Genomic DNA, 25,419 nt, shown 5'->3' on the forward strand with positions numbered 1-25,419 from the left:
TTTAAAATTATGTGGCATTTCTTAATTGAATAAATTTTTTTAGTAAAATAATTACCCAAATATCTCCAACTCCTTTAACAAACTCATAAAATCACCGATAACTCACACTACTCTCTATACTCTCACGAACATAACGCACAATAATTATTTTTTCTGTTATCTTCTCTCATGTTCAAATTCCTTTTTCAAATCCGTTATTTTTCCTTCTAATTTCCTTTTTGTCTTCACATAAAAGAAAGGAATATAAAACTCTCTTCATGAAACAATAACCAACCAACCTTCCGGAACATGGTGTTCCTCCGCTTGACCTTATTTTACTATGTCACGTGATTACGAACACGAATAGTTGCCCACTTGGTTAAGAAATATTAGTGTGTCTAGTGTGAGTCAGAGTTCTATGTTAGGATGGGATATATGGTAAATTTTAAACAACATATAAGTGAGATGACATATATATCTGATGCCTTAAGGTTTAGGACAAAAATTTGATATCAGTCAGACATGTGTGGTTTTTCTTAGTCGAATATCGTGATCAAACTTAGACTATGATCCCTCGAAGGTTCCAAAATTAGGATGAAGTGTTATGTCAGCTTTTGGATGTCATTTGTTATGCTGAATTGACAAAATACATGTCCATTACACATTTTAAGTTAATATGTAGTGTCGATCTCACTTGTGTGATTGCTCTTAACCTAATATGATGATTCAACTTAGTGTAGACATCCTCTGTGGTCCCAGCAATATAAAGAATACTTATTTCTGAGTTGTGAGTGATGAAGTTACAGTTATGGTGGCTTCACTCTGTGACGTGCTAGCCGGCTTTTGGGAAGAACCTACAAATGGGGGATATTTTTTTCACAAAATGTAATTAATGTAATTTTTTTTTGTGACAAAAATGAAATTTTCTTTTCTAAGTTCTTGCTTTAATTTAAAAAAAGAGTTTACATAATGAAATTCAATGTAGCTGATGGTATATGCATTTATTATTTACACTAACCATTGGAATAGCAGTTATTTGACTTTAATCAATTTTATCTAAAAAAAATCATTAAATAAATAATAAAATTTATTTTTTAAAGTTATATAGAAAAAATTGTGTTTGAAATAAAGTGGTGTCAGATTTTCATCCATAATACATAAAATTGAATTGTCATAAATAATTTTGAATTGATAAAAAAAAAAAAAAAAAAAATCGGATGTTTGAATACTTCTTTTATGTTATTAGACCCAATATCAAAACTTAATAATTCATTTTTCGAATTCTATCAAAGTGAGTAGACCAAACATGTGTTTTTTTTACTTCATTTACATGAATGGCGTAGTGGGAATCTCAAAGCATCTACAATTGAGACATTCATTTTTTGGTATTTAAATGAGTCTCAAGTTTACGCATCACTTATTTATAATTTTTATAATAGTAATACCTAATAAACACTTAATCCCTCCAACTTAACATCTCACACAAATTTCATAAATGGGACTCGCTAATCAACTATCAATAACTTTATATTATTACATTTCAATTTTTTAATATTACACTACAAGAATTTTGTGTTTTACTGGCGGAATTAAACCCTCAGTAATGGAGAAAATCCCTCAGTAATACACATTAATGACGGATTGGTGTCCCTCAGTAATACTAACGTCAGTAATGTTACTGGCGGAATAATCCCTCAGTAATGGTTTGTCAAAACCACCTTTACATTACTGAGGAAAAATTCCGCCAGTAATGATTATGCAGATTTGCTTTATTGATGGAAATTTCCGCCAGTAATGTACTTTACACTTTTTTTTTATTTCGTTCCCACTTTTTATTTTAATTAAATAACATAAATAAATTGAGGAAATAAAATTTTAAAAGACACAAATTAATTAAACGATATATCATCATAATTTCATATAAGTTATAGAGTTTTCGTACAAAATTATAAATATTTCAATAATATTCATACAATCCAAAAAACTAACAAAATAAACTATTTTTGTGTAAATCAACAAATTTATTAGATACCAAGCCTGCACAAGACGTGCAAAAGCTAGCATTGAGAACAATACAAAAGCGCCGCCTATACGCGTAACGCCCAAGACCAAACAGAAAGCTAAGAACATAGCCAGGAGATCCCGTAGAAACTCCACACAGCTAACACAATTACATCTTAAAACAATCATCTATGAACCAACTATTCATGTAACCATGGTTGTTGCACAAGGTAAATCTTACATTAGTAAACCATAGTTGCTGCACAGGGTAAATCTTACCAAATGAGAGTGTCACAGTATACAAAAATTAAAGACTTGCAAATATCTGACACTATCAAGCATGAAATCTAATAGAAATGAAAGAAAATTGAGAGAATTGAGTGTCATTACGTAATTCTTAAGATTATTTTACAGTATTTAATATAGTGAGTATGTAGGTGCCTGTTAGCTGAATGATTTCCAGATCCTTGTTAAATTCATTGGGGTATTGGCGGAAATAAAGGGATAGTGGCAGATTTTTTTAAACTGGCTGAACATTACTAGCAAATTAATATCTGCCAGTAATCCAATCCCATGTACAACATCATTATTGACGGAGAAATCTGCCACTAATCTAAGGTAGATTTGTCGATTGTAGTACTGATGGATTTATCCGTCAGTAATGTAATCAACTAAATTATTGAGGGTTTATTCCGTCAGTAATGTTATTGAGGGTTTTCTATTACATTACTGAGGGTTTAGACTGCCAGTAATTACTGAGGGTCTAGATCCCTCAGTAATTCAATTTTAAGTTGGTCACTAATAAAGGGAATTCTTGTAGTGTTAAAAGAGTGTGATCCCGCATAAGATTGAGGGTCTTAATATTAAATTATGGTGGGAAGTAAGGTTGACCAGAGGAAAATCCACTTGGTCGAGAAAGAGAAGTTGTATAAGATTAATTTTAATGGTGGGCTTAGATTCGGAAGCCTAAAAATGTTTAATGAGGCAATGGAAGCCTAAAAATGTTTAATGAGGCAATGCTTGATAAACAAGAATGGATAATGTACACTAACCTTATAACAACTTGCTATAAAGCCTATCTTGAAACATATATTCTTAACAATCAAGTGGGAACTAGACCTAGTCACCTAGATATGTTTGGAGAAACATCGATCAAGTTAAATAGATTATTAAAAGAGAGTGATACTAGAAAGTTAGGAATAGTAACATGAAAACTTGTTTGTGCCAAATTAAATCTAAAGCTGCATTAAAATTTTGAACCTTCTGGCTAGTGAGCAAATGATACACACCCTAAATTGAATAACCACCATCAGGATCAAGCTTTCACTGCCACTAATCTGTAGAATGAGCCCACATAAAAATGTCATGAATTAAAATCATACACTCCCTTAACAACTCATCCTCCCACGCCCACAACCGACGTTGCCACTACCAAGCCACCCCTTCTTCCTCCCACCCTAAAGCACACATAATTGCCTCCGTACTCGACTTATTCTCGGCCAAGTCGAATAGGGGCCTAAACCGCACACGCAAAAGAGACCCTCCTAACCATGGATCCGTCCAGAAAAAAGTAAATGTCTCATTACCAATCTTCCTCACAATACACTCCTCATACCACCTTCCTCCGTCAACACCTACACCATCACAGATTCTCGCTACCTCCCTCCACCACGAAGACCCATTCCGGACCCCTCCCACCCTCCTCACCATAACGAGCTACCAATACCCTGTACCATAAGCCCCTTCTGTCCACTAACATCCTCCAACATTATTTACTTAACAAAACATTTTTTTTTTGAAGAAGTTAAATTAACCAACCTAAATCAACATGGGGAGAATCGAACCTGAGACCTTGAGGAGGAGCACACTCTTAGATCCCACGTCAATCCTAACAAAGCAATGTTAAACTCCCTCATCTGCCTTAACCCCCAAACAAATGTTTTACCAAACAAATATTTTTCCAAACAAATATTTTTCCAACCAATCCAAGTACTTTTTCTAAGATCCTCACTTCCACCCTAAAAAAAATTAATCAATAAAGATTCAATAGAAGAGATTGTACCTGAGGGAGCTTTGAAGAAGGAAAGTGCATAGACATGTGACATACTTTAGGAGAACTAGACAACCACCAAAAGAAAGAAATCTACTCTTCCAACCGGACAACCTATTCTTACCTATTCTTAATACGGGATAAAATCGGCTCCCAAAACATTAAACGCCTCGCATTCCCACTAAGTGGAAGTCCCAAATACATAAAAAATAATCTCAATAAGACCCAAGTACATCCGATAAATAACCACCGGATGTGTATTTAGGAGGCCTTAGAAATATCGGTGCCCTAAAGAAAAACGCCCAAAATTCTCTCACACACACCTGGGCCCGCACACTCCTGGGCCCGCACACTGCCAAGCTTGGCCCATTTATAATAGTTATATATAGCATTGCACAACTTAGTTTGGTATGTATAAACAACTTTCTCACCGCATTTGCAGAAGAATTGATTTGCGTTGATAGTTGCATGTGTTGGGGTTTTTTTTTCCAACTTCTTCAACTTCACTATACTCTGATGGACGCCCCTCCAATTAAGAAGCAACGACGACGCCGACCCAGTCGATCCAATGCAACATATCCGACTTTGTTCCTCCCAGACGAACTCATGTTTATATATGTTGTATCAACTATATTAGTTTATGCTTATACTTTGATCTTTGAACACCGCTATCGCTACTTGGTTTAAGTAGTAGTCGTAATAGTAGTAGTAGGGTTTAATGAGTAGTAGTAGTGTTGGTGGTGGTGATGGTGAAATTTTCTCTCTAGAATTCCAGAAACAAAGCTGGCTCAAGTCATAAATTTCATACATCAGATATCATTAATAAAAAAGTTACATAGTATTATGAGATGTGTTAAATTGGAGATCTAAAAGACCATAACTTGCAAGATGTATACTAGGTGGCAATGCTAAATCCACGGCCAAGATTGTCAGCATTATGAAAGCAGAGAAGTTTTTTCCAAACCCAAGGATGTCCAATAACTATGTCTCAGGTAAATAAAGATAAAATGGTTTTCTTAAGGAATAAGCGTACGTCATTTCCATTGGAATAGTGTTTAGTAATAGAGGTTAGAGCAAAATAAAAAAAATTGAAAACTAGCATAAGACATTGACACCCTAACAAGGGTGTGAGCAAAAGGTTTGGTTGTCCTCTGATAAAATAATCTTATAGTTTTGATCAATATTCAAAAAAGCTTTACACAATTGAAGGATATATTCAACTTCAATGACATGCAATAGCTGTCCATTGATATTATCTACAACCGCTTTGCAATCCAATTTGACGATGACTCGTTGAAAACCTTTGCCGTGTAACCAAATTAGAGCTTCCGTAAGTCCCATTGCCTCCTCCTCTTTTTATTTTTTCTTATTTTTTTTTATAGATAGACGAAATGACAATAGCCACTTGAAAACTTACACACACAAGTGGGCCGGAGTTCAAACCAAGATAAGGACGCCCGACCTATCATTTTAGGATGTACAATGAATCCGCAGGTTTGGTTAATAGATTTTCTTCAAACCAAGTGGGTCAAACTCCTGATTCATTTTATCATTGTACATCGTTTTGAAAATCTATTAACCAATCACCACGTGTCGTCAAGTATTGGTGTAAGTAAATGAAATGAATAAATGCACTCTGACCAACTCTGCTGCATGGGAGAGGCTTGAGATCACTGTTAATGAAAGTAAATCATACAGGCTTAGTGGAAATGCTTGAACAACTAAATGAAAACCAAAAACATTTATTTTATTTGACCTTTAAACATGCGCGATACGACTATATTCTCAGGGCCGGCCCAAGTCCTTAGCCAAGGCCTCCAAACCAAAATAATTAGGCCATTACTTATCCCACCCTATGTGTTTCCAAACCAAAATATTTTGGTCTAATTAGGCCAAAATAATTAGACCTTTATTTATTTTATTTGACCTTTAAACATTTGCATACTACTATAAGTTTGCATTTAATTAATACTGAGAGTTGATATCATGTTGCATAGTAAGCATTTCAAACTACTTTCATATGTCCTGATAGAAAACATTGAGTTTTCTCCTTCTGCTTACTGTTATTGTGAAAGTCCTGCTGTTCATTTATGAATTATGCTGCTTCTGATGTAACAATTGTTGTCTATATCAAAAGGGGTAGAGTAGAATACAAGTGGTTTCGTAATATAAGCCGAGTTGCATTTGGAAATCTAGTGGAATAAGTGACCAGCGAGCTTATTTTCCAATAGTATTTGTTGCAAAAATTTGTAGGGGTCAAAGTACTATATGTATATACGTTTGAAAATGAGAAAAAGTAAACTTGTTTATTTAGCAATAGAATTATATGTATATCGACCATTTTCAAAACAGCATGTTTAGTGTGAGAAATATGTTGTAAGTTACCGTGAAAGAAGTGTTTGAGTAAAAATCCTCTTAATGATCTCCAGTAGAGTCCTTTTGAAACACTTTTGAAACCCTATTAGAGTCCTTTTGAACAAACTGCAATTTGTTATATCAACAAAAGTATTGTTTAGGTAATTGTGGAACATATTGAAAAGTTTGTCATGAAAGTACTAACTGCAATTTGGCTGATATATCTCTGAAAATGCACACTTTACCTATTTGATAAGTAAAAATTACAAATGTTTATTGTGCATTACTACTATTTTAGATCATTTACTGCATCTTGGATTCATTAGACAAGCCTAGAGCCAAGTTTAAGCAGAGGGAGCCAAAATACACTGAAAGCACTTCGATTGTACTTCAACAAAAACAAAAAAGTGGCAAAATGAAATCCCAATAAAATGCAAATTGATGAGAATCATTAGTTACATCATAATCAATTTTTCAAAACAAAAATAATATTAAACCTATTATCTTTTATGCAGTTGTGGTATAAATCAATAATATATTATCTAATACTCTCGTCAGTTGATTGCATTGAATTTCAATCATGTAAAACCATAAGCTCTTTTAAGACTTTCAACAACATATTGCCAATATGCCAGAGTTGTTCCATTCTGTCACCCTCCAAACTGTAGAAAAACTTGAAGGAATTGAAACCAAGAATATTCAAGTCCGAATTTCTTCATCTTCCATATTATAAATTCGGTTTCCTTGTAAGAATAAGAAGAAAAAAGGCAGCCTCCCAACACACCAAGAGTTGGTTCTACAAGTGGCACTTCATCAAATCCACGGGGCAGTAAATACTGATGGTAGGTCTCTGTCCCCAAATGGAGAGAAACAATAACAAATTGTTCAACTGTGAAATCTTCGCGGTCATTAGGATAGTTAACGAAGCATCATTCTTCTTGTAAAACAAAAAAAAAAAATGCATCATTCTAATTTATTAAAAATTGAAGTTTAGCCACAGTAGCTCGACATATATCTTACCACCTACATCATTATTACATGAAACCTAAGCTCCAAAAACTATGTCATCATTCACTGAGCAAGATAGTGCAACATTGTAAACAAAAAAGCATAATCATAATTTACACACCGAAGCTTATTCTTAGCAAAAGAGATAAAGAACTCTGGCAACTTTGGAAATGAATTTTCTACTGTCAATAATTGATTGAGTTGTTGGTCCTGAGCCATTTGATGATATGGACCTGTCTCAAGTCATGTTTTAAAATTGATATATTAAGAGTTAAAATTTGAGACATCTCATCTTCGTCATACGATTGGAAATCAGATTCATTATCGAGCCTAGAGACAAGTTTCGGCAAATTGAAAATCCAGTAAAATGCAAATTGATGACAATTCAATAATCACATCATCATTATTTTTTTTAAAAGAAAAACATAATATTAAACCCTGATGTTCCCCTTAATCTATATTATCAGGAATGAAAGCTCATATGCTACAGCCTCCTTTCCTTTTTATTACTGTCATTAGATGTGCCCAAAAGACTTCACGCAGAGCCGGGAACTTCCAAGAACCTCGCCAATATGTCGGGAACTGTTCCATTCCGGCATTTCCAAATTGTTGTAAAACAAAACTGAAACGTAAACAAACGCCACCTTCAAGGAAGCCAAAAACAACAACAAAATCAATACACATACCATGGAATATACAGAAAAACACAATGTATACATACATTTTTAATACCATACATGAACTAGGCACAAAATTAGACATGGTCAATGTTTTAAATAAATGTACGTGACTTCTGTACTGCATAGATACATCTGGTATCTCCAGGCTCAAGTTGTTATGTAATGACTAGAAAAATCAAATAACTAAGAATGATAGCAAGTAACAATCAAAACAGAACAAAAAAACCCTTTTATTTGTACGTGTTAATGTTACAAAGCATGCAAAATGAACAAGAGTTCATCATGTGTCCACATTCTATGTTGTATACTTCCATGGCATTAAAATTAACTCAATTAAATAAAAATAGGCAAGATATTAGGATTTACTTTTTGTTTTAAACTGAGCCATCAATTCATGAGCTCCCTGACTATAATATATGTGGGGAGAAGCGTGACTGCAGTAAGAAATCCAGTAGTAAAGAAAAGAAAAAATCCTGAAGACAATGAATTGAAAACCTATACTCTACAAAAGTTAAATATTCAGATGGTATTTATATCAGAATCTAGTTGTGTCCTTTTCCGTGCTTGTTGGTGATGGTACCAATAAGTCAATTTTGCGATTATTATGAAAACAACTTATACAAACGAACATAAATCCAAACAAGTAAATCACATAATAGGAACTTACTTTCAAAAAATTGGAACTAAGCTTTCAACATAATCCTTTGCAGATTCCCAACATACCCAATTTGTGATTCTTCTATCATAAGTAATAGTTCTACTTGGAGTAATTTTTGTTCTCTGCACTCTATTATCTTTCCAATGATAGATAATTGCTTCAAATTCTTGACTGCTTTTAAGTATCAATGTATCACCATCTTTAGAAAGAAGCAATGGCACCAATCGAAAATAAGTGTCAAAAATGTCATAATCTATTAGAAGATTTTGATAACTAATTCTAAGGAATTGAGACCAAGAATCTTCATCCCCAAATTTCTTCATCTGCCATATAACAAAATCAGTTTCTTTGTAAGCATAAGAAAAACAAAGGCAGCCCCCCAACACACCAACGGTTGGTTCTGCAGATGGCACTTCATCAAGAGGCAACAGATATTGATTGTATGTCTCCGTCCCTAAATCAAGAGAAACGATAACAAAATGTTCAACTGTAATATTCTTAACACGATAGGGAAGGTCGTTGTGGATAGCCAACCAGTTAAAAGTGCCACTTACGTAAACACCATCACACATACAATGTTCACTATGAATATGATCACTATAGTCCAAACGAAGAGGAACCACCGGGAAAAATGCAATATCTCTCCAAACATGATCACCCGAACCTAGAATCTTTATATTTCTATTTCCTTTTAGTCTATTGTAACGGAACGCCAACACCTTATAAGTATCAGTTGAATTGTCAAAACCAAATTTGAAATTGAAATCGCCTCCATACCCCGAAATTGGTCCAAAATCATAAAAATACCCAAATTTTTCTGATGTTGTTGTCCTGATGGATGGGTTCCAAACACGGAACCAATACTCTCTACGCCAATTCTCTTGATACCCATCATGGGTTAAAGAAGTCTCAGCCAAACAAATCAATCCATTGCATGAACCAATTATACGAGAGCATATGTCGTTGTTGACATGATAGTAAGTGACACTATTGTAAGGATCATCTAAAAGAAGGGTGAATGACGGGTTATCTAGTAAACGACTTATAGGGTATGGAACGAGATTGTAATCCCTCTCAGATTCATCGTCAATACCATAGAATGACTCTCCAGGGATAAATTTTTCGTGCCCCATGATTAGGGTGAAGTGAGGATTTTGTACTGCTGATCTCTTGAGGTGCAATTTCACGAATGTGGGATCGGAGATGAGTATTTTCCAAGACTTACTAACACTCTTGAATCGAAGAAGAGGTTTCACCGGAAGAAAGGAAAGTACTTCAGCGATGAGATCGTCGAGGAGGAACACCAGCGATGGAGTCATTGCAGGCAGACTGATTGAATATTCTTATTCTTAAGCTACAGAGAAACGTGAGATTAATTAATGTATATAACAAAGCAATACAACGTTAAGGTAACCGAGGATTCTCATATATGGTTGTTTATTAACCCTAGAAATATTCTCATATATGGTTGTTTATTAACCCTAGAAATAAAATCAATTTCGAAAACGGTGAATGTGGAACAAAACAAGGTTGTTACCAATTTTCATGCTAGCAAACCGCCTTTTAATACTTCCATCAAATCAAATAAGGATACACACATGATAACAAAAAAAGATTTCCTTAAAAAATAAAAAAAATAAAATAAATGGATTGTCGTTGCCAACTAAGCAAAACTCACAACGGCCGGTATTTAAATTAATTAACGGTTAAGTGAGTTATTTTTTTATTTTTTTTATTTTTTGCAATTAAAATAACAAATCTTATTTTCCAAAAATGTTGAGGAAATAATTTGATTTTTTTCTTTAATGTTTACGATAAAATGTCAAAAATTTAATATGATTCTTATGAATAACAAAATGATATTTTATTTTCTTATGAAATGATATATCCTAAAACATAAAACCTGATAGATAACTTTTTACTTAATAAAAGTGATCGTTACTTTATTGATTTAGAAAGATAAATGACATTTGTACAATCATTTTTGTACAACTTTCTCTCTCATACTCACATTATCTTATTATTCTCTCTTTTCATTTTTCTCTCTCTATTGTTTTTGACCAATAAGAAAAGAACACAACAAGGTTGTCCAAAAGTTGTACCAAAAGAGTTGTTCAAATATCACTACTCATTTAAAAAATAAGTATGCGATGGTGATGTATGAGTGTGATGTAAAAGCTTCCATATAATATGGTAAAAAAAAGCAGTGTTGGCTCATAAACTTGAAATGTGCTCCTTCTCAAGGTGTCACTATCAAATAGAGTTAGCTAATTTAACTTCTAAGAAAATGATACAGTAAAAAATACAAATAGAATACGTAATAATTTTGGTGGAAATATTCGCACAAGGAAGAAATAGTTCCTCCTACATTAATAATAGTATCAAAATAATTCCTCCTAAAATAATAGTTTTGGAGAAAACTGCTCAATTTATATTTCGGAAATTTGATGAAGAAATTTTGTAAGAATTGGTTATATTTCGAAAGCCTTCAACGTTCAAAATTCAAAATATTAGAAGAAACTTGCAGAAGTTTTTCATGTTGGTTAGAAGACACCTGACGTTCGAATTCATGCACCATAGTAAAATTTTACTACATGGAGAGGAGTTCATTTCCGTTTCATAAAAACTTGTCTACTAGATATAACATCAGCCCTCATAAGATAAACATCTTACTTTGATTCGAATTATGTATGTAACTCAATTTTACTAGGTTGGAAATTCACCTTAATTTAAGTTGGTTTTTAATTTAGTAAATAGAAAAAGTTAAAAAAAAAACAAACTAATCTTGAGTACTATGATGATTATGATGTGGCTATTAGAGTATAGTGAAGAAGATAACTTTGGAGAGCAAGTTATCTATGTAGAAAGTTAGTTACTCCAAGTCACTATAAATAAGCTACACCTATTTTATTATCTTTTATATAATTGTTTTTTAGTAATGACTCCTAGAGAGAATTACACAATCTATCTTTCCATTGCATTTGACCTAGAACTATGGAATCCTTTGATTAATAACATGGTATCAGAGCGCTATGGAGATAGCGATTTTGATTCAGTTTATGATGAAGAAGATGATTCTGATGGTGATGAAGAAGAAGATCTTGAAGCTTCCGCATCAGCAACCTTGAGTTCTTCAGCTTCGCAATTTTCAGTTGTTTTCGGTAGTTTTGGCGATTCGGTTTCTACTCCTCCTTCTTCATCATGGATCGCACCAGAAATTGATGGATTCACCATCAAGATCGGTGCAGTTCCTTGTTTTCTGGTTGATTCATGTTGCAGCAATCACGACTCTGCTTTTGACGCTTCGGAAGAAAACCAGAAAACACCAATTCTTGATTCGGAGTTGATGGTTTCTGCAAAATCAATGAATTCGAACAATCGCGAATCTGAGTTCCATGTTTCTGAAGCCGCGTTCAAGCAATCGAACCTCGGCAATAAAACCATAAGCGCTTTTAGAATTCCAAGAGCCTCGGCAATATTCTGGGAGTTGATCCATTCCAGCACTTCCAAATTGTTGAAAATCAAACCTGAATTGTAAAAAAACACCGCCATTAAGGAAACAATATATAACAACAAAATCAATACAGCTCACGCTCACGCATACAATTGAATCAACAGAAAAACACAGTGGATAAATATATTTTTAATACCATCGATAAACAGAACAAAACACACTTTATTTATAAGTGTTAATGTTACACAGCATGCAAAAAGAAGTTGACTTCAGCAATTGTTATAGGTTTGACTCCTCTAAAGTGAATTTTATCCTCTAAAGTTTGCTCCTATTTTTAGAGTAGACGCGTTCTTCTGGAACAATCCCAAAGCCCGTCTAATAATTATAATTGCATTGTACATGTTTAAATGAAAAGTAACATTACATTGTTCATACAACCGTTTTCAACCTTTTCTTTCTGTTCAGTAAATCCATCTATTTAACTAGTTACAATGCAGATATCGTTAAGTGACTAGAACTTAGGACAATCGATGATAGTGCTTGTCAAATTATGTTGGTCTTGTGAAAATGATTAAAAATCTGGATAGACATATTAGACAGAAATAATCTTACTGACATTCAAAAAAGACACTAGAGTAGTGTACATGCTTCAACAGTCTTAATAAATAGCATGTCTTTTGCATTACTCTTTCGCATTACATGGTATTTTCCTACATTACTATGTTTAGGCAATGTTCATCTGTGCCTTTGATATTTTGTTTCTTATTGATAACAAGGAATAATAAATCAACTCTTTGGTTTGTTCAAACTAAAATGGAAAAGATAAAATTGACCACATTAATTTTGTGCTTTGATGCAGTCAATTCAAATAAAAGAATTATTAAATCTTAACCAGGAGTCTAGAGGATCCTCTCTAGTGAAATATTCATTGGATATGGTTCGGTGCCAATCTCCACCATTCAATGGTTATTTAAAATTTTTGACCGAGTCAATTCTAGGAAAATGTCCGAATGTGATTCCAGTGCACTCTTATGTATGACCGTATTTTATTTTACTTTTCTACGAAAAAAAAGTATTGTAAATTTTATGAAAATAAGGAGTATTATTGTAAATTGTTTTCTTGATATTATGAATTCGATATATATTGAGTTTAGTTGTTTTTTTTTTTTTACAAAGTTGAGTAATTTAGTTTAGATAAAGTATATATAGATCTTTTCTTGGTGGTGGCCAGAGTTTGAACCCTGGACATTGCATATATCATGCATTGTCCTACAAACTGAGTTAAGCTTACGAGAACGAAGTATATATAGATATAATTTTAAAATATAATTTTCAAAATTAAAAAAAATTGAAAAATATTATGTTTGTGGTCATCATGTAAAATATTGATTTGAAAATATTTTAGTAAAATCTGTAAATAAAACTACGCATAAAAAATAAATATATTAAAGACCCGGTCAATAGTCATATAGTCTGGGTTTGAAAGCATTGGTCTACACTAAACAATTCCAACAAAAATAAATATATTAATTGCTTTTGTCAAAAAAAGAATTAAACCGATTGTTTAATTTGATGCAAACTTTTAAGTATATATAAATTGATGATTAAGTTAATTAGATGCATCAATATTTCAGTTGTGTGATTTCTCATACATTTTATACATTCTTCTTAGTATCACAAATCTCATATATTTTTTGTTGTTGATAATTTATATCTTCCAAAAATATGAATCAAATAATAAGTTGTTGGGGTGCACTAATAACCATAGTGTGGATGAGTGTGACAGTGACATTATCAAAGGGTGTTGTTCGTCCTATGGTTCATAAACATGACGAGCAAGGTAATTTTGAAGTAGTAGGGAAAAAATGGGCTTTACTGGTTGCTGGTTCAAAAGGTTACTCCAATTATAGGCACCAATCTAATATTTGTCATGCCTACCATATATTAAAAAGTGGTGGTCTTCAAGATGAAAACATAATTGTTTTCATGTATGATGATATTGCCTACCATAATGAAAATCCAAGACCTGGTGTTATAATCAATAGACCGGATGGTCCTAATGTTTATCCTGGTGTTCCTAAGGTATATTTTTAACATTTAATATTTAATTTGATTATCATATCTTCATTTAATCTATTTTTATAAAAATTTCAATTTAGTGGTATAGTTTACTTTGAAATTTATATTCCACTACAAAAAGTTAGTGTTCAATAGAGTGAAAATGAAAATATTTCATTTTTCTATGTTTTTTACTTTTTAGATATTTTATAATATAGTGGTGAAATTTCAGGACTACACAGGGAACAATACAAATGCAGAAAACTTTTTTGCTGTGCTTAATGGTAACCTAAGTGGTATCACCGGAGGGAGTGGTAAAGTACTGAACAGCGACCCAAATGATACCATCTTTATTTACTATTCAGGCCATGGTTATCCAGGCTTGATCGGTCAGTAAAAAATATTTGTATTACTTTTTTAGACATCTTTAGTACATTTTATTTTTAATATCAAAATTAATTTTTATTTCATGTATATGTTAATACTTATACGTTAAAATTAGTTAGAAGTTTAATATAATAAATATTTTTCCATTGCAAGTCTATTTTTCACAATCTTCCTGTTACATTGATCATCACTAAATAAAACAATTAAAACTTAAGATGGTGTAACCTAATTTGTTGAATTGCACTGCTTTACTTCTCAAATATTATCCTAGCTAGAATATTCATCGAAGGTCTATACCTTAATCAGACGAACGATTTGCACGTTAGTATCGTTGCAAGACTCCACCAGAGTTCCCTCTGGCTTTGCACTGCTCGGGCATATCTTGAGATGATATATGAGTTGGTTTTTTTTTTTTTTTTGAAAAAAAAAAATATATGAGTTGGTTATCATTCACTACAAATCATAAATGTGAGCTAGTATTGTTATTTGATCAGGTATGGCAGATCAAAGTCTTGTTTATGCAAAAGATTTGGTGGATGCTTTGAAGAAAAAACATGCTTCTAATTCTTACAAAAAAATGGTGAGTATCCTTGAATATTTTACATTGACAAATAAAATAAAAAACCACCAAATCAACCAAGGTAATTCAAAATATTTATTTCATTGATTAATTCCATTCAATGAAAAATAGGTGATATATGTGGAAGCATGTTATTCTGCGAGCTTATTCGAAGGACTTCTTCCAAATAATATAAGCATCTATGTAACTACATCTGCCAATGCACGTGAGTTGGGTTATGGATTTTACTGTCCGGGCAGTATAAATCTTTCATCGACTGAGTATACAACATGTTTGGGAGATACCTTTGGTATTTCTTGGATGGAAGACAGGTTTGCATTTTGTGCATAATAAAATCAATTAAGGTTCAATATTTGATGATATTAATTAGGGTTAGATATAAAGCTAATAACCTTTTGAATTTGTGCTATTGTTCATGGAGCAGCGACAAAAATGAGAGCACGAATGAAACTTTGCAACAACAATATGTTACTGTAAGTGATCTATTTTTTCATAATTTTCTCTTAATTATAAACATATGTGTATCTAATGTTGACTCAATATTAAATTTTTGTGAGTGATGTACAGGTTCGGGATAGAACAATTACTTCTCACGTGACACAATTAGGAGATTTAAATATCAGTAACGATTTTCTAGATACATATATTGGTTCTGCCCCTCTTAATAATGTTAGTGATAACTACAATCTCACTAACACTACAAGTGTGTATTCATTTGAACCATTCAATACTTCAACAAGCTTAGTCAACCAAGATGATGCTTATTTACTTCATCTTAAACTTAAGGTAGTTTTCTCTTCAATGTCTTATTATGAATGCATGGCATGACTTAAAGTATTAAAGTTTAAATTTGGGTAAAGAATAAAATACTAACATAGCAATTAATATATTATCCTTGTATACTAACTTTTGTATGTATAGGTTCAAATTGTATATACATGGGGATATTTAAGCTTAATTTTCTTTATGTTTTTATCATTGAAGTTTGAAATGTTATTATTCCACTCATAAAAGGATAATTATTATTTTTTAATAATTGTAGTTGGAAAAAGCAGTCGATGGTTCTAAAGATAAATTGAAAGCTCAAAACGAGTTAGATGCTGAAATTGCTCATAGAAAGCATGTGGACCACAATATCCATCTCATAGGAAATATTTTGTTTGGAGAAAAGAAGAGCTCCATTATGATGTCTGATTTACGTTCAGCTGGTCAACCTCTAATCGATGATTGGAACTGTCTTAAAATACTTGTAAGAAGAATAACACAAAATATTATTAGTATTGCCACTATCTTGAATTTTAAGTTAGGCCTTGTATACCATATTGTTTTTCAAACACGTAACTATTTATGATAAATTGCTTTAAATACATGCATTGTTTAACATATATATGATGGTATTATACATGTTTACACATTAAGTCACCAAGTTTACATAATATTTTATGCAGTTTAAAACTTATGAGAGTCATTGTGGTATCTTATTATCAACCTATGGAAGGAAATACTCAAGAGTCTTTGCTTATATGTGCAATATTGGCATTTTTGAAAAGCAAACGATTTCAGCAGTATCTCAAGTTTGTTCTAGGATACACCATTCTTCTTAAAATTTGTCCTAATTATGGATATAACTAGGGGGTGTCTAATGTGGATCTAGTCCAAAGGTAGACCTTGTTATTTTTAGTAAATTTGATTTTAATATTATATTATATTTGTTCTCTATTTTTATTATAAAATTCATTTTTTACTAAAATTAGTAAGAGTTCATCCTTAGAAAATTTTATTGCACATGTAATAACAAATATATCAATAAATAAACGAGTTACTCATTCTACAAGATGTATATTCCTTCTTAGTATTGGAGCTGCTATTTTCATTGCATCAAATTATGCTCTGAATTAAGACATTTGACAACAATTTTCGATAATTCCTAGCGGCAATCCAATTGCAAATCTCCATTTATTTTAAGCAAATGAAGATGATCTTAACTCTCAATGCATTGCTTTAAAGAAGACTGTTTAGAAAATTATGATTCTAAATTAAGGCTTTGAGATTGATTAAGTGCATAAACACATAAACACTTTTGCTTTGTTAAGTGTTTGTTTAGGATTTAAGATGATGATTATGTTGTAGTTGCCAAGGACGATCTCTCCTGATATGACATACTTGACCACATTGAAAGCATACTTTACTTTGAAAAGAAATATTTCCAGAGTCGAATCAACCACTGCAGACTAAAAATTACTCTAAGAGCCTAATCTGAAGTGTCAAGCTCGAAACCTTCCGTAAAGTTGCATAAATAGATCCAACCACAAATCCAACAAGTATTTCCTTGATCTTTTGGTGAAACACATCTCTTCTGTATGATAGGGTCTCCTTTGCAGTCGCCCACAATTTATAAGCTCCTCCCAAGATTTCATAAATTACCAATACTTTGAACATAAAAAATCTCTTTCAAAAATATAACACATGCACCTTTTCACTATTTGAACAAAAGTAAGTGTACTTGGATATAATACCATAAGAATAATAGCCACTCATGACTTGCCTAAACTCATATTGATCAAATTTTTAGACTTTTTTCTTGAATGCCAGTACTCAACTTTTGGCATTTTCCATTTTTCTTTGATTGCTTGAAGCTCAAGCCAACTCAGCAGTTGGTTATTCTGTTTTGATGGTTGTAACTAACTTACACCTAGAGTAGTAGTGGCTATAAATATTAGTGTCTTACGATACTTGAAAGAAATAGTATTAGAGAGAGAAGAAAAAATAAACCAAGAGAGGATATCACTGAGAGATTCTGGATGATTCCTTGTTGAATCATGCCTGAAGATTAAGGTTTAAACCCTCAAATTCAGTGTTTTTTGCAGTAGGATGCTACCTCAGAGATGTAGGAGCACATTGCTCTGAATTTCTTTAACAATCAATTGTGTTGACTCCTCTTTCTCCTTCAAGTTTATTTATAGATCTTGCATCATCAAATTCTGGTTTCATTCCTTTGTTTCCACAAGCATTTGAAATTGTGTGTTGTCTAATTTTTGTTCACTGATTCTAAAATCAAAAGCATTTTTGTACAATTTGCTGCATTATCAGTGTCTCACATCGCCTTGGTTTTTACTTTTTAGGTTGTGCATTGCTCATACATGCTTAGACATTCTTTGACCTAGTTCTTAAGAGTGAGATTCAAAACCATAGACTAGTAGACTCTAAATCCATAGGCATGTTCTACACAGCATGTGGAGTTGTGGACACCAAATGAGCTCAAGTTCTTTTTCCTTTGCTGTGTTATTTTAACACTGACAAATGAAGTGTGTTTCGTTATATACTTCAATCATTTTCATATGCCACTATTCGAGATACAAACCCGGATGAAGGAGAACAAATTAATATAACAACTAACATTTACAATTCAAAAAATAATAATTGCTTAGATATTATACATATGCCACTATTCTGGCCTCTTCTTTTAGTTGGTTGATCTTGGTTTCATCATGATTCAAGTGGTTTAAGAGAGTTGAACCATAATCAAGAAGTCTCTCTGATTCGATGATTTTTAAAATATTATGAGCTTACAGTGAACTTTTTGACTTTTATTGATAATATATGAGATTTGTAACTGTATGTTGAAGATTAAGAGAATGGGCCAAAAACTATAAAAGATTTGAAGTTAATTAGTAGTTGAGGAATATTGGAGAACAACAGAACAGTTGGGGAATGCCAGAGCCAGAGCCCTTTATGTCATTTCTATCCTTCTTGGCTGCAAGAATGAGAATAATGTAGAGGGGAATTTTATAGAGTATATGTTTCATTGGATGAAAACTTGTAATTGTGTTAATATGTAATGTAATTGAAATTGTGTTGGGTAGTTCATTTCCATTATGAAATCCAATTTCAAAAGTTTGTTTGATAACATATTTGGAATCTTAATTTTAAATAAAGTTTGTTCTTAAGTTTTTAGCTAGTTCAAATTAGAGTTTTTCATCAAATTCAAATGAAGTAAAGCAAAAATAAAAAAATGCGACATGTCGCAAAAATTATAAGTAGGCAAGGTTTATTATTGTTACTAAAGATGATAAAAAAATGTTACAAAAATGCAAATATGCAACATTTTTTAATTGTTACTAACAATGCTAAAACCTTTTAGCAAAACTCTTTAGTCTCATAGGCTTTACCTAACAATTGTCCAAATGTTATTAGTTATAATCATAACATTTTTCGCGATTTAGTAATATTTTTCAAATGTTACTAAAACGCAATTATGTTGTAGTGGGTTTATGCTTTAGATTTCTTATTCAATTGGAGTGTCTAAAGTTTTTTCTTTTTTTCGATATGGTTTTGGTTATATTTACTTATTTGTATCGAGTTGACTGTTTCAGATTCGATAAAAAGATTTGAAGCAATTGTAGGATCATAAAGTCTTATAGATGTGATTTTATAGATAAGAAAATTGTCTGGAAAATTACAATCAGACATATTCTTGTTTGTTGTTTCACATTTTTTTAGTTCCATTTTGGATATTATGTGGAAATTCATAAGTTTAATTTTCTGATTTAAGGTTTCTAATGTTAGGCCAAGGGTGATATCAGATATGATGATTTCCAGAAAAATGAGCAGTTGAATCCGATGACGAAACAAAGGGAAGTACTCTCCAAAGTTTTCTGCTGTTATTTCTGTTGTGATTTTGTACTTTCATATATCATTACAAAACAGCCTTTTATATTTATAACTATTTTTAAAAATTGTTTCTCGAAACAAAGATTACTCTCATAGAAGCACTAGCAGCCTCCCCCTGCATCGCTGTGTAACTTGTGCTTTCCCTTCCCTCTTCACTTCGTGTAAGACAATTATATATGTTTAACCTTTAATTTAATTACTTGTTTGTTTCTAACTAAACTTTTAATTGCTTGTTTATTAAATTTGTTCTTAGTGCGTAAGACTTTGGAGATTGAACAAATTTAAAATAAATCATTTTGAGAGTAGTAAATTAATGGCTTAATAGCAGTTTTGACCTCCTATGTTTCAAGAAGTTGCGATTTTGGCCCTCTAATTAAATAAACTATAAAACCGCCCTCTAAGTATTGACTTTTTTTACACTTTTGGCCCAGACCAATTTTGATCAAGTCAATGCACACATGGACGCCACGTGTGTATTTATTTTTTATTTTTTTGATATATTTTTTTTAGTTAAATTTTTTTTTATTTTTTATTTTTTAATAATTAAAAATACACATGTGGCGTCCACGTCAATTTTGACTTGGTCAAAATTGGCCTTGTGGGCTAAAACTGCAAAAAAGTCAATACTTAGGGGGTTGTTTTGTAGTTTTTTTAGTTAGGAGGCCAAAATCGCAACTTCTTAAAACATAGAGGGTCAAAACTGTTATTAAGCCTAAATTAATTGTAGTAGACAAAAATCTTCAGGTTATATTATTTGTATTGCTATATTTTGCTAACAAAAGGGACCAAAACCAGACTAAATAAAATTTAAAGTACTCAAATAATCGTTTTTTTAGTTAAGGGACCAAAGCGATATCAATTAAATACTTAGGGACCAAAAGAGCATTTAAACCTATAAAAAACTTAATTTTAATCTCATTTTTTCGAATATATTAAGTAAGAGTTATTAGTAATAGCTTGGTAGTAGTGTTTACATGTCAATTTAATAAACTAGTGTAATACACCATTATGAAATTAGAGATAAAAATTAAGAGATAAGATATCCAGTAGAGTAGAATGATTTGTAACATAAGTTATTTTGAAGATTAAGTCACTATATTCCTTTCTAATTCTTTTAGTTGAAACTATGATCATATAATTGATGTTAATTAGTGTTAGACTGTAAAGGTAGGTGTATAGAAATTTGGTCATGTTTCTTTAGTGTAGAAAAATTAAAGAGATAGCAGGATCTGCACCACTACGGTATATAGTGTTCCTATGTCGACAGTTTTATCGTTTTAGTCCAATTGCGACGTTTTTCCATTTACATATTTTTTGGTTCGACATGAATTCTTATTTTGTGTACTCCTTTTATCTATTCAAGACCCTAGGAAAGCAATATTGAAGAGATATTAGAAGTATTAGATTTAGAGCCAATGGTAGAGTTACTAATTACTAAATAAGATGATTAGACAATTCAGAAAGTATAAATATGAATGTGAGGCATATTATCCTCTAATAAGAGTAATAGTTAACCAGGTAATATAGTCGAGGCTATATTACCTGGTTAACTATGAATGTAGAGCCAATGGTAGACTAACAATGTCTATATTCATGAACTATTTTGCAATTTATCTACCTTAAGAGACTAAAGTGACGACTATTTTCCTATCCAAGGACTAAAGTAACTAATCTCCCAATATATAACACTTTATATTTCATTCTAAATTATAATATGGAGTGTTGCAATCACAAATCACGAAAAAAAAGATTCAATCATAAATCAAGAACAAATAATAGTAAGTAATATAAAATCTAATCCTAAAATATATTCTATAAGATTCTTACATGTGAGGAGTTTTTATTTTTATTTTGAAAGAACGTGATCTTAGAAACATGGTAATCGGTCATATTGGGTAAAAAGCATTCATTGCAATGCCACATAGGCCTTCCTTTGCATCTATGTCTCGCTTCATCCTTATATATCCTTTCTCTCCCCATGAAGTTCCCCATGAATTCTTTACTAACCAATATTTAGTACCGTCATTCGATGTACCATAGCCAACTATTGTTACAGCATGGTTTCCCTGAGTTCCACATTCTCCTGTAGATATTCCACTCGAGTAAAATCTGAACATACCTCTTATAACGTCAATGTTTACCGAAACTGGTTGATTGGCCACAGCTTTAACAAAATGCGTTTAACATTATCCTTTAAGAGTTTGATGATAACAAGGTATTAAAAATTGTCAATTGGATATGCTAATATTTTGTTCAAGTGTACATGACCATAGACAAAAATTTGATATCATTATTAGGTTCTGGAAGAACAAAAGAGAGCTAAGGAATCAACAAAAAGGAAGCTTAAATCGTCTCAAGAGAAGTTTTCTGAAGTCAAGTGCTCCTGAAGTGATGATGTCATCAGAAGCATCTCATCAGAAGCAAGATCACCAGAAGCTAAAGTTCATCAGGAGATGCAAGACTTAAAATTTCAAAGGTTGTTCAATATATTTAATCACACTTAACATTGCAGAAGACCAGAAGAGTGAAGCAACGACTATTTTGAAAGGATTTGAAAGCATTGGATGCTTGTTCTTTAAAGAGCGTTGACATAGTACAATTGTACGAAGTGTACAACCACTATCTCCACTACTTAGTTTGTGTCTCTGCTACAAGACAAGAATAACAGCTCTGCCTGCAACAATGTTCCTTCATACTTGGAATGGATTTGAAATTAATCCTTCATAGGACAATAACTATATCATTGGTAATTGATCAAAACTTCAAACGACTCTTTTTTGAAGTGCTGGCAATTCACAATGTCTCTTTCACACCTCTATATAAAGGAGTGAAGATTTAGAGAATGGCAAGACTCTACAACAATTTGAAAGCGCCAAAACTCTGCTAAAATTGTTCTGCATCAAAAGTTCACTTAGAATTTCTTATCAAAGTTCATATCTTCGAAATTCTAGAGTCTTAAGAGTCTGTATTTGATTTGTATTGTGAACACCACTGATTGTATATCAAGTGTTCAACCTCAAACAATTTTCTGGTAATTCTGTTTGAATTAGAAGTCTCTTGCAGTTATGCTTGAGCATTAAAAGTCTCTTGATTGTGCTCAGGAGCATAGAAAATCTCTTGCAGTTGTGCTTGAGTAATTTGAAGACTTTTGCTAAGTTTAGCAGTGAGCAATTGTAATTAGATATTACATTTTTTAGTGAACTCTCCTTGGAAGTGCAAGGGGACAGGACTACTTCCGGTTTGTGGAAGGAACCTGTATAATTGTTTTGTGTCTTTCTTCTCTTTCTCTCTCTGTTTCATCCGCTGCATTCAGTCATGAACATCACTTCAGAAGCAGAACTCTATTTGCTTCTGATCAATGTTTTCATCTTACGAGAAAACGAAGAAAAAGCAAACACAACCCCCCCTTGTGTTTTTCTCACCTTCAAATCGAACTAGTTTTCTGCACCGGTTTATATCACTTCAAAAATGTTTATTAACTATATCACAAATCCTGAAATGCGTCCAACTTTATTCTTATGAATGAAACCCGCATTCTGTGACAAATAATATTGCCCATGAATAAAAATATATTTAAATAAGAATAAATTTATTCATGGAAAATATTATATTCATGGGAAAAATTTATTGGGATAAGATTAAGGTACCGTGGAAATATAGTAATTTAACGTAGTAAGATATATAAATTATTCAATATTATAATTAATATTTTGATATGCACTCCGTGACAATTGTAGTAGAAAATATCATGAATTAAATGTGTTCACATGCACCTGATGACATTTTTACATATATAAACATGCTTCTATGCATCAACTCCATTTCATAAGATACTATTATATTTTCCTGAGTTACTGCATGAATATTAGTTTGAGGGGGTCTATGTCTATAGGAGGTCTCCTTTAATTTCCTTGTTAAACTATTCATTTGGTGTGCAAAATATTTTTCTTTTGGTCCTTCCTCATACAATTTAATAGTGAAAATTGTACATAATCACCATCGAAACTAGTTTATTATCAAAAGAAGTTAACTCAACCTGGTGCTATAAAACTCCCGCTATAGCGAGATCTAAGGACAAGCCATTCCAAATGTATAATTATAGTAAAGTATGTCTACATAAATCCATATTATGCCCAACCCTTCCATAGACTTCTTAATAGCAGAGTTTTGTAGCACCAGGTTTAAAATATTTCTTGATTACAAGCTAGTATCAATTGTGATTACACATAGTTCCCTGTGTATGTTTGGTTGCGGCTTTTTGGAGGTGGTGGTGGTCGAGTCATTTGTTGTGTTTAGGTATTGGCTAATCACTTGTTGTATTCTTTGTGATATGCTTATCTTTTTAACAGTCTTTTTGATACATCTTATCCTGAGAAGACTGTTATGACAATGTTAATATAATCCATGTTTACATGTTCCAAAAAATGTATACATACTGTACTTTATATTTTTGGAATAATGCTATACCGTAGTTTACGACAGTGTAAAATGAAAACGACACAACTCTCATTCTGGCACCGTCATTGGACCCACCAGACGTGGCATTTCAAATTTCTGTTTTTTTATCAACGTGTATACAGATTAGATTATCATGAAATTTCTAAAATTATTTGTTTTCTAAAAGATTTTTTTTTAAATATTATCGTAATATAGTACATGTGGTATCTTTAAAAAAAAAAAATAGTATTTGTGTTAGGATTATGATTATGATAAAATGTTCTCAAATAATTGTATCATATTGTACTATATTTTTTGGTCTATAATTGCAAGTAGTTCTTTGTTTCTGTTATAGAATAGTCTTTTTTACAAGTTAAGTTTTTGTTAAAATGAAACCAAAAACAATGATGATCATAAGTTCATAACCTGCTTTTGCAAAAGTAATTATTTTCGGAAACCAAAGATTGTATTGGTGGTGGTGTGTAAGTGAACTACAATAAATATAAAGTGCCACTATCACCATTCTCCCTAGTGGTCTCACCAGTATTCTTTCTTAATCTTGTACGTGATATATAAGAATATGAATTGCATATGAACTATAACGTACTAAAATGTTAGAGGACATTGTTTAGATACTCACCAAGTTTTATTTTAGTACAATCTATGCTTGTTTTTAAAAATAATAATAAAAGGTTTAAGATATAATTTTTTGACAAAAACAAATGGTTTTTGAATGATGTGATTTGGGCAAACGAGTTGAATCTAACGAACTGAAACTAATTGTTCGTGAACTTTCAACAATCCAATTTTTGGTTAAACAAAAGTTTCGTATCGAATTCAAGTTTTAAGTTGAACAAATTCATATTGAGTCAAGCTCTAGAGCATTCGACTCGACTCATTATCTACCCTATTTCTAATACTCCCCCCTACTCAAGAAGGGAGGAAGTACACTAGAAGTGTATACAAAACTTATTTTATCATGAACGCATGACCATCGATGGATAACTTTTTATTCTTTCGACTTAATAGTGTAGATCTCACTACCTCAATCCCAAGATGCCACATATATTTTCTCCTTTGGTTTGCACCAATTGGCTGACC

General features: G+C 32.0%; 1 protein-coding gene across 1 annotated transcript; it reads right to left on the reverse strand.

Annotated features, from left to right (window-relative positions):
* Positions 1-7,908: 7,908 nt before the first annotated feature.
* Positions 7,909-10,050, reverse strand: LOC11409669 (F-box/kelch-repeat protein At3g23880). The gene is made up of 2 exons (XM_024771004.1): positions 8,797-10,050; positions 7,909-8,037 (listed from the first exon to the last, which is right to left on the reverse strand). Exons 1-2 carry the CDS (start codon positions 10,048-10,050, stop codon positions 7,909-7,911), a joined length of 1,383 nt encoding a protein of 460 aa, XP_024626772.1.
* Positions 10,051-25,419: the final 15,369 nt, after the last annotated feature.

Source organism: Medicago truncatula, chromosome 7, assembly GCF_003473485.1.
Source record: "Medicago truncatula cultivar Jemalong A17 chromosome 7, MtrunA17r5.0-ANR, whole genome shotgun sequence".
Lineage (NCBI taxonomy): Eukaryota > Viridiplantae > Streptophyta > Magnoliopsida > Fabales > Fabaceae > Medicago > Medicago truncatula.

Bases quoted from the DNA above. Each gene is read 5' to 3' on its own strand.
- LOC11409669 (XM_024771004.1), bottom strand. From the start codon at position 10,050: ATGACTCCATCGCTGGTGTTCCTCCTCGACGATCTCATCGCTGAAGTA. The intron at 8,038-8,796 runs GTATGTTGGGAA...GCTTCCTTGAAG, and splicing joins ATAGAAGAATCACAAATTGG to GTGGCGTTTGTTTACGTTTC.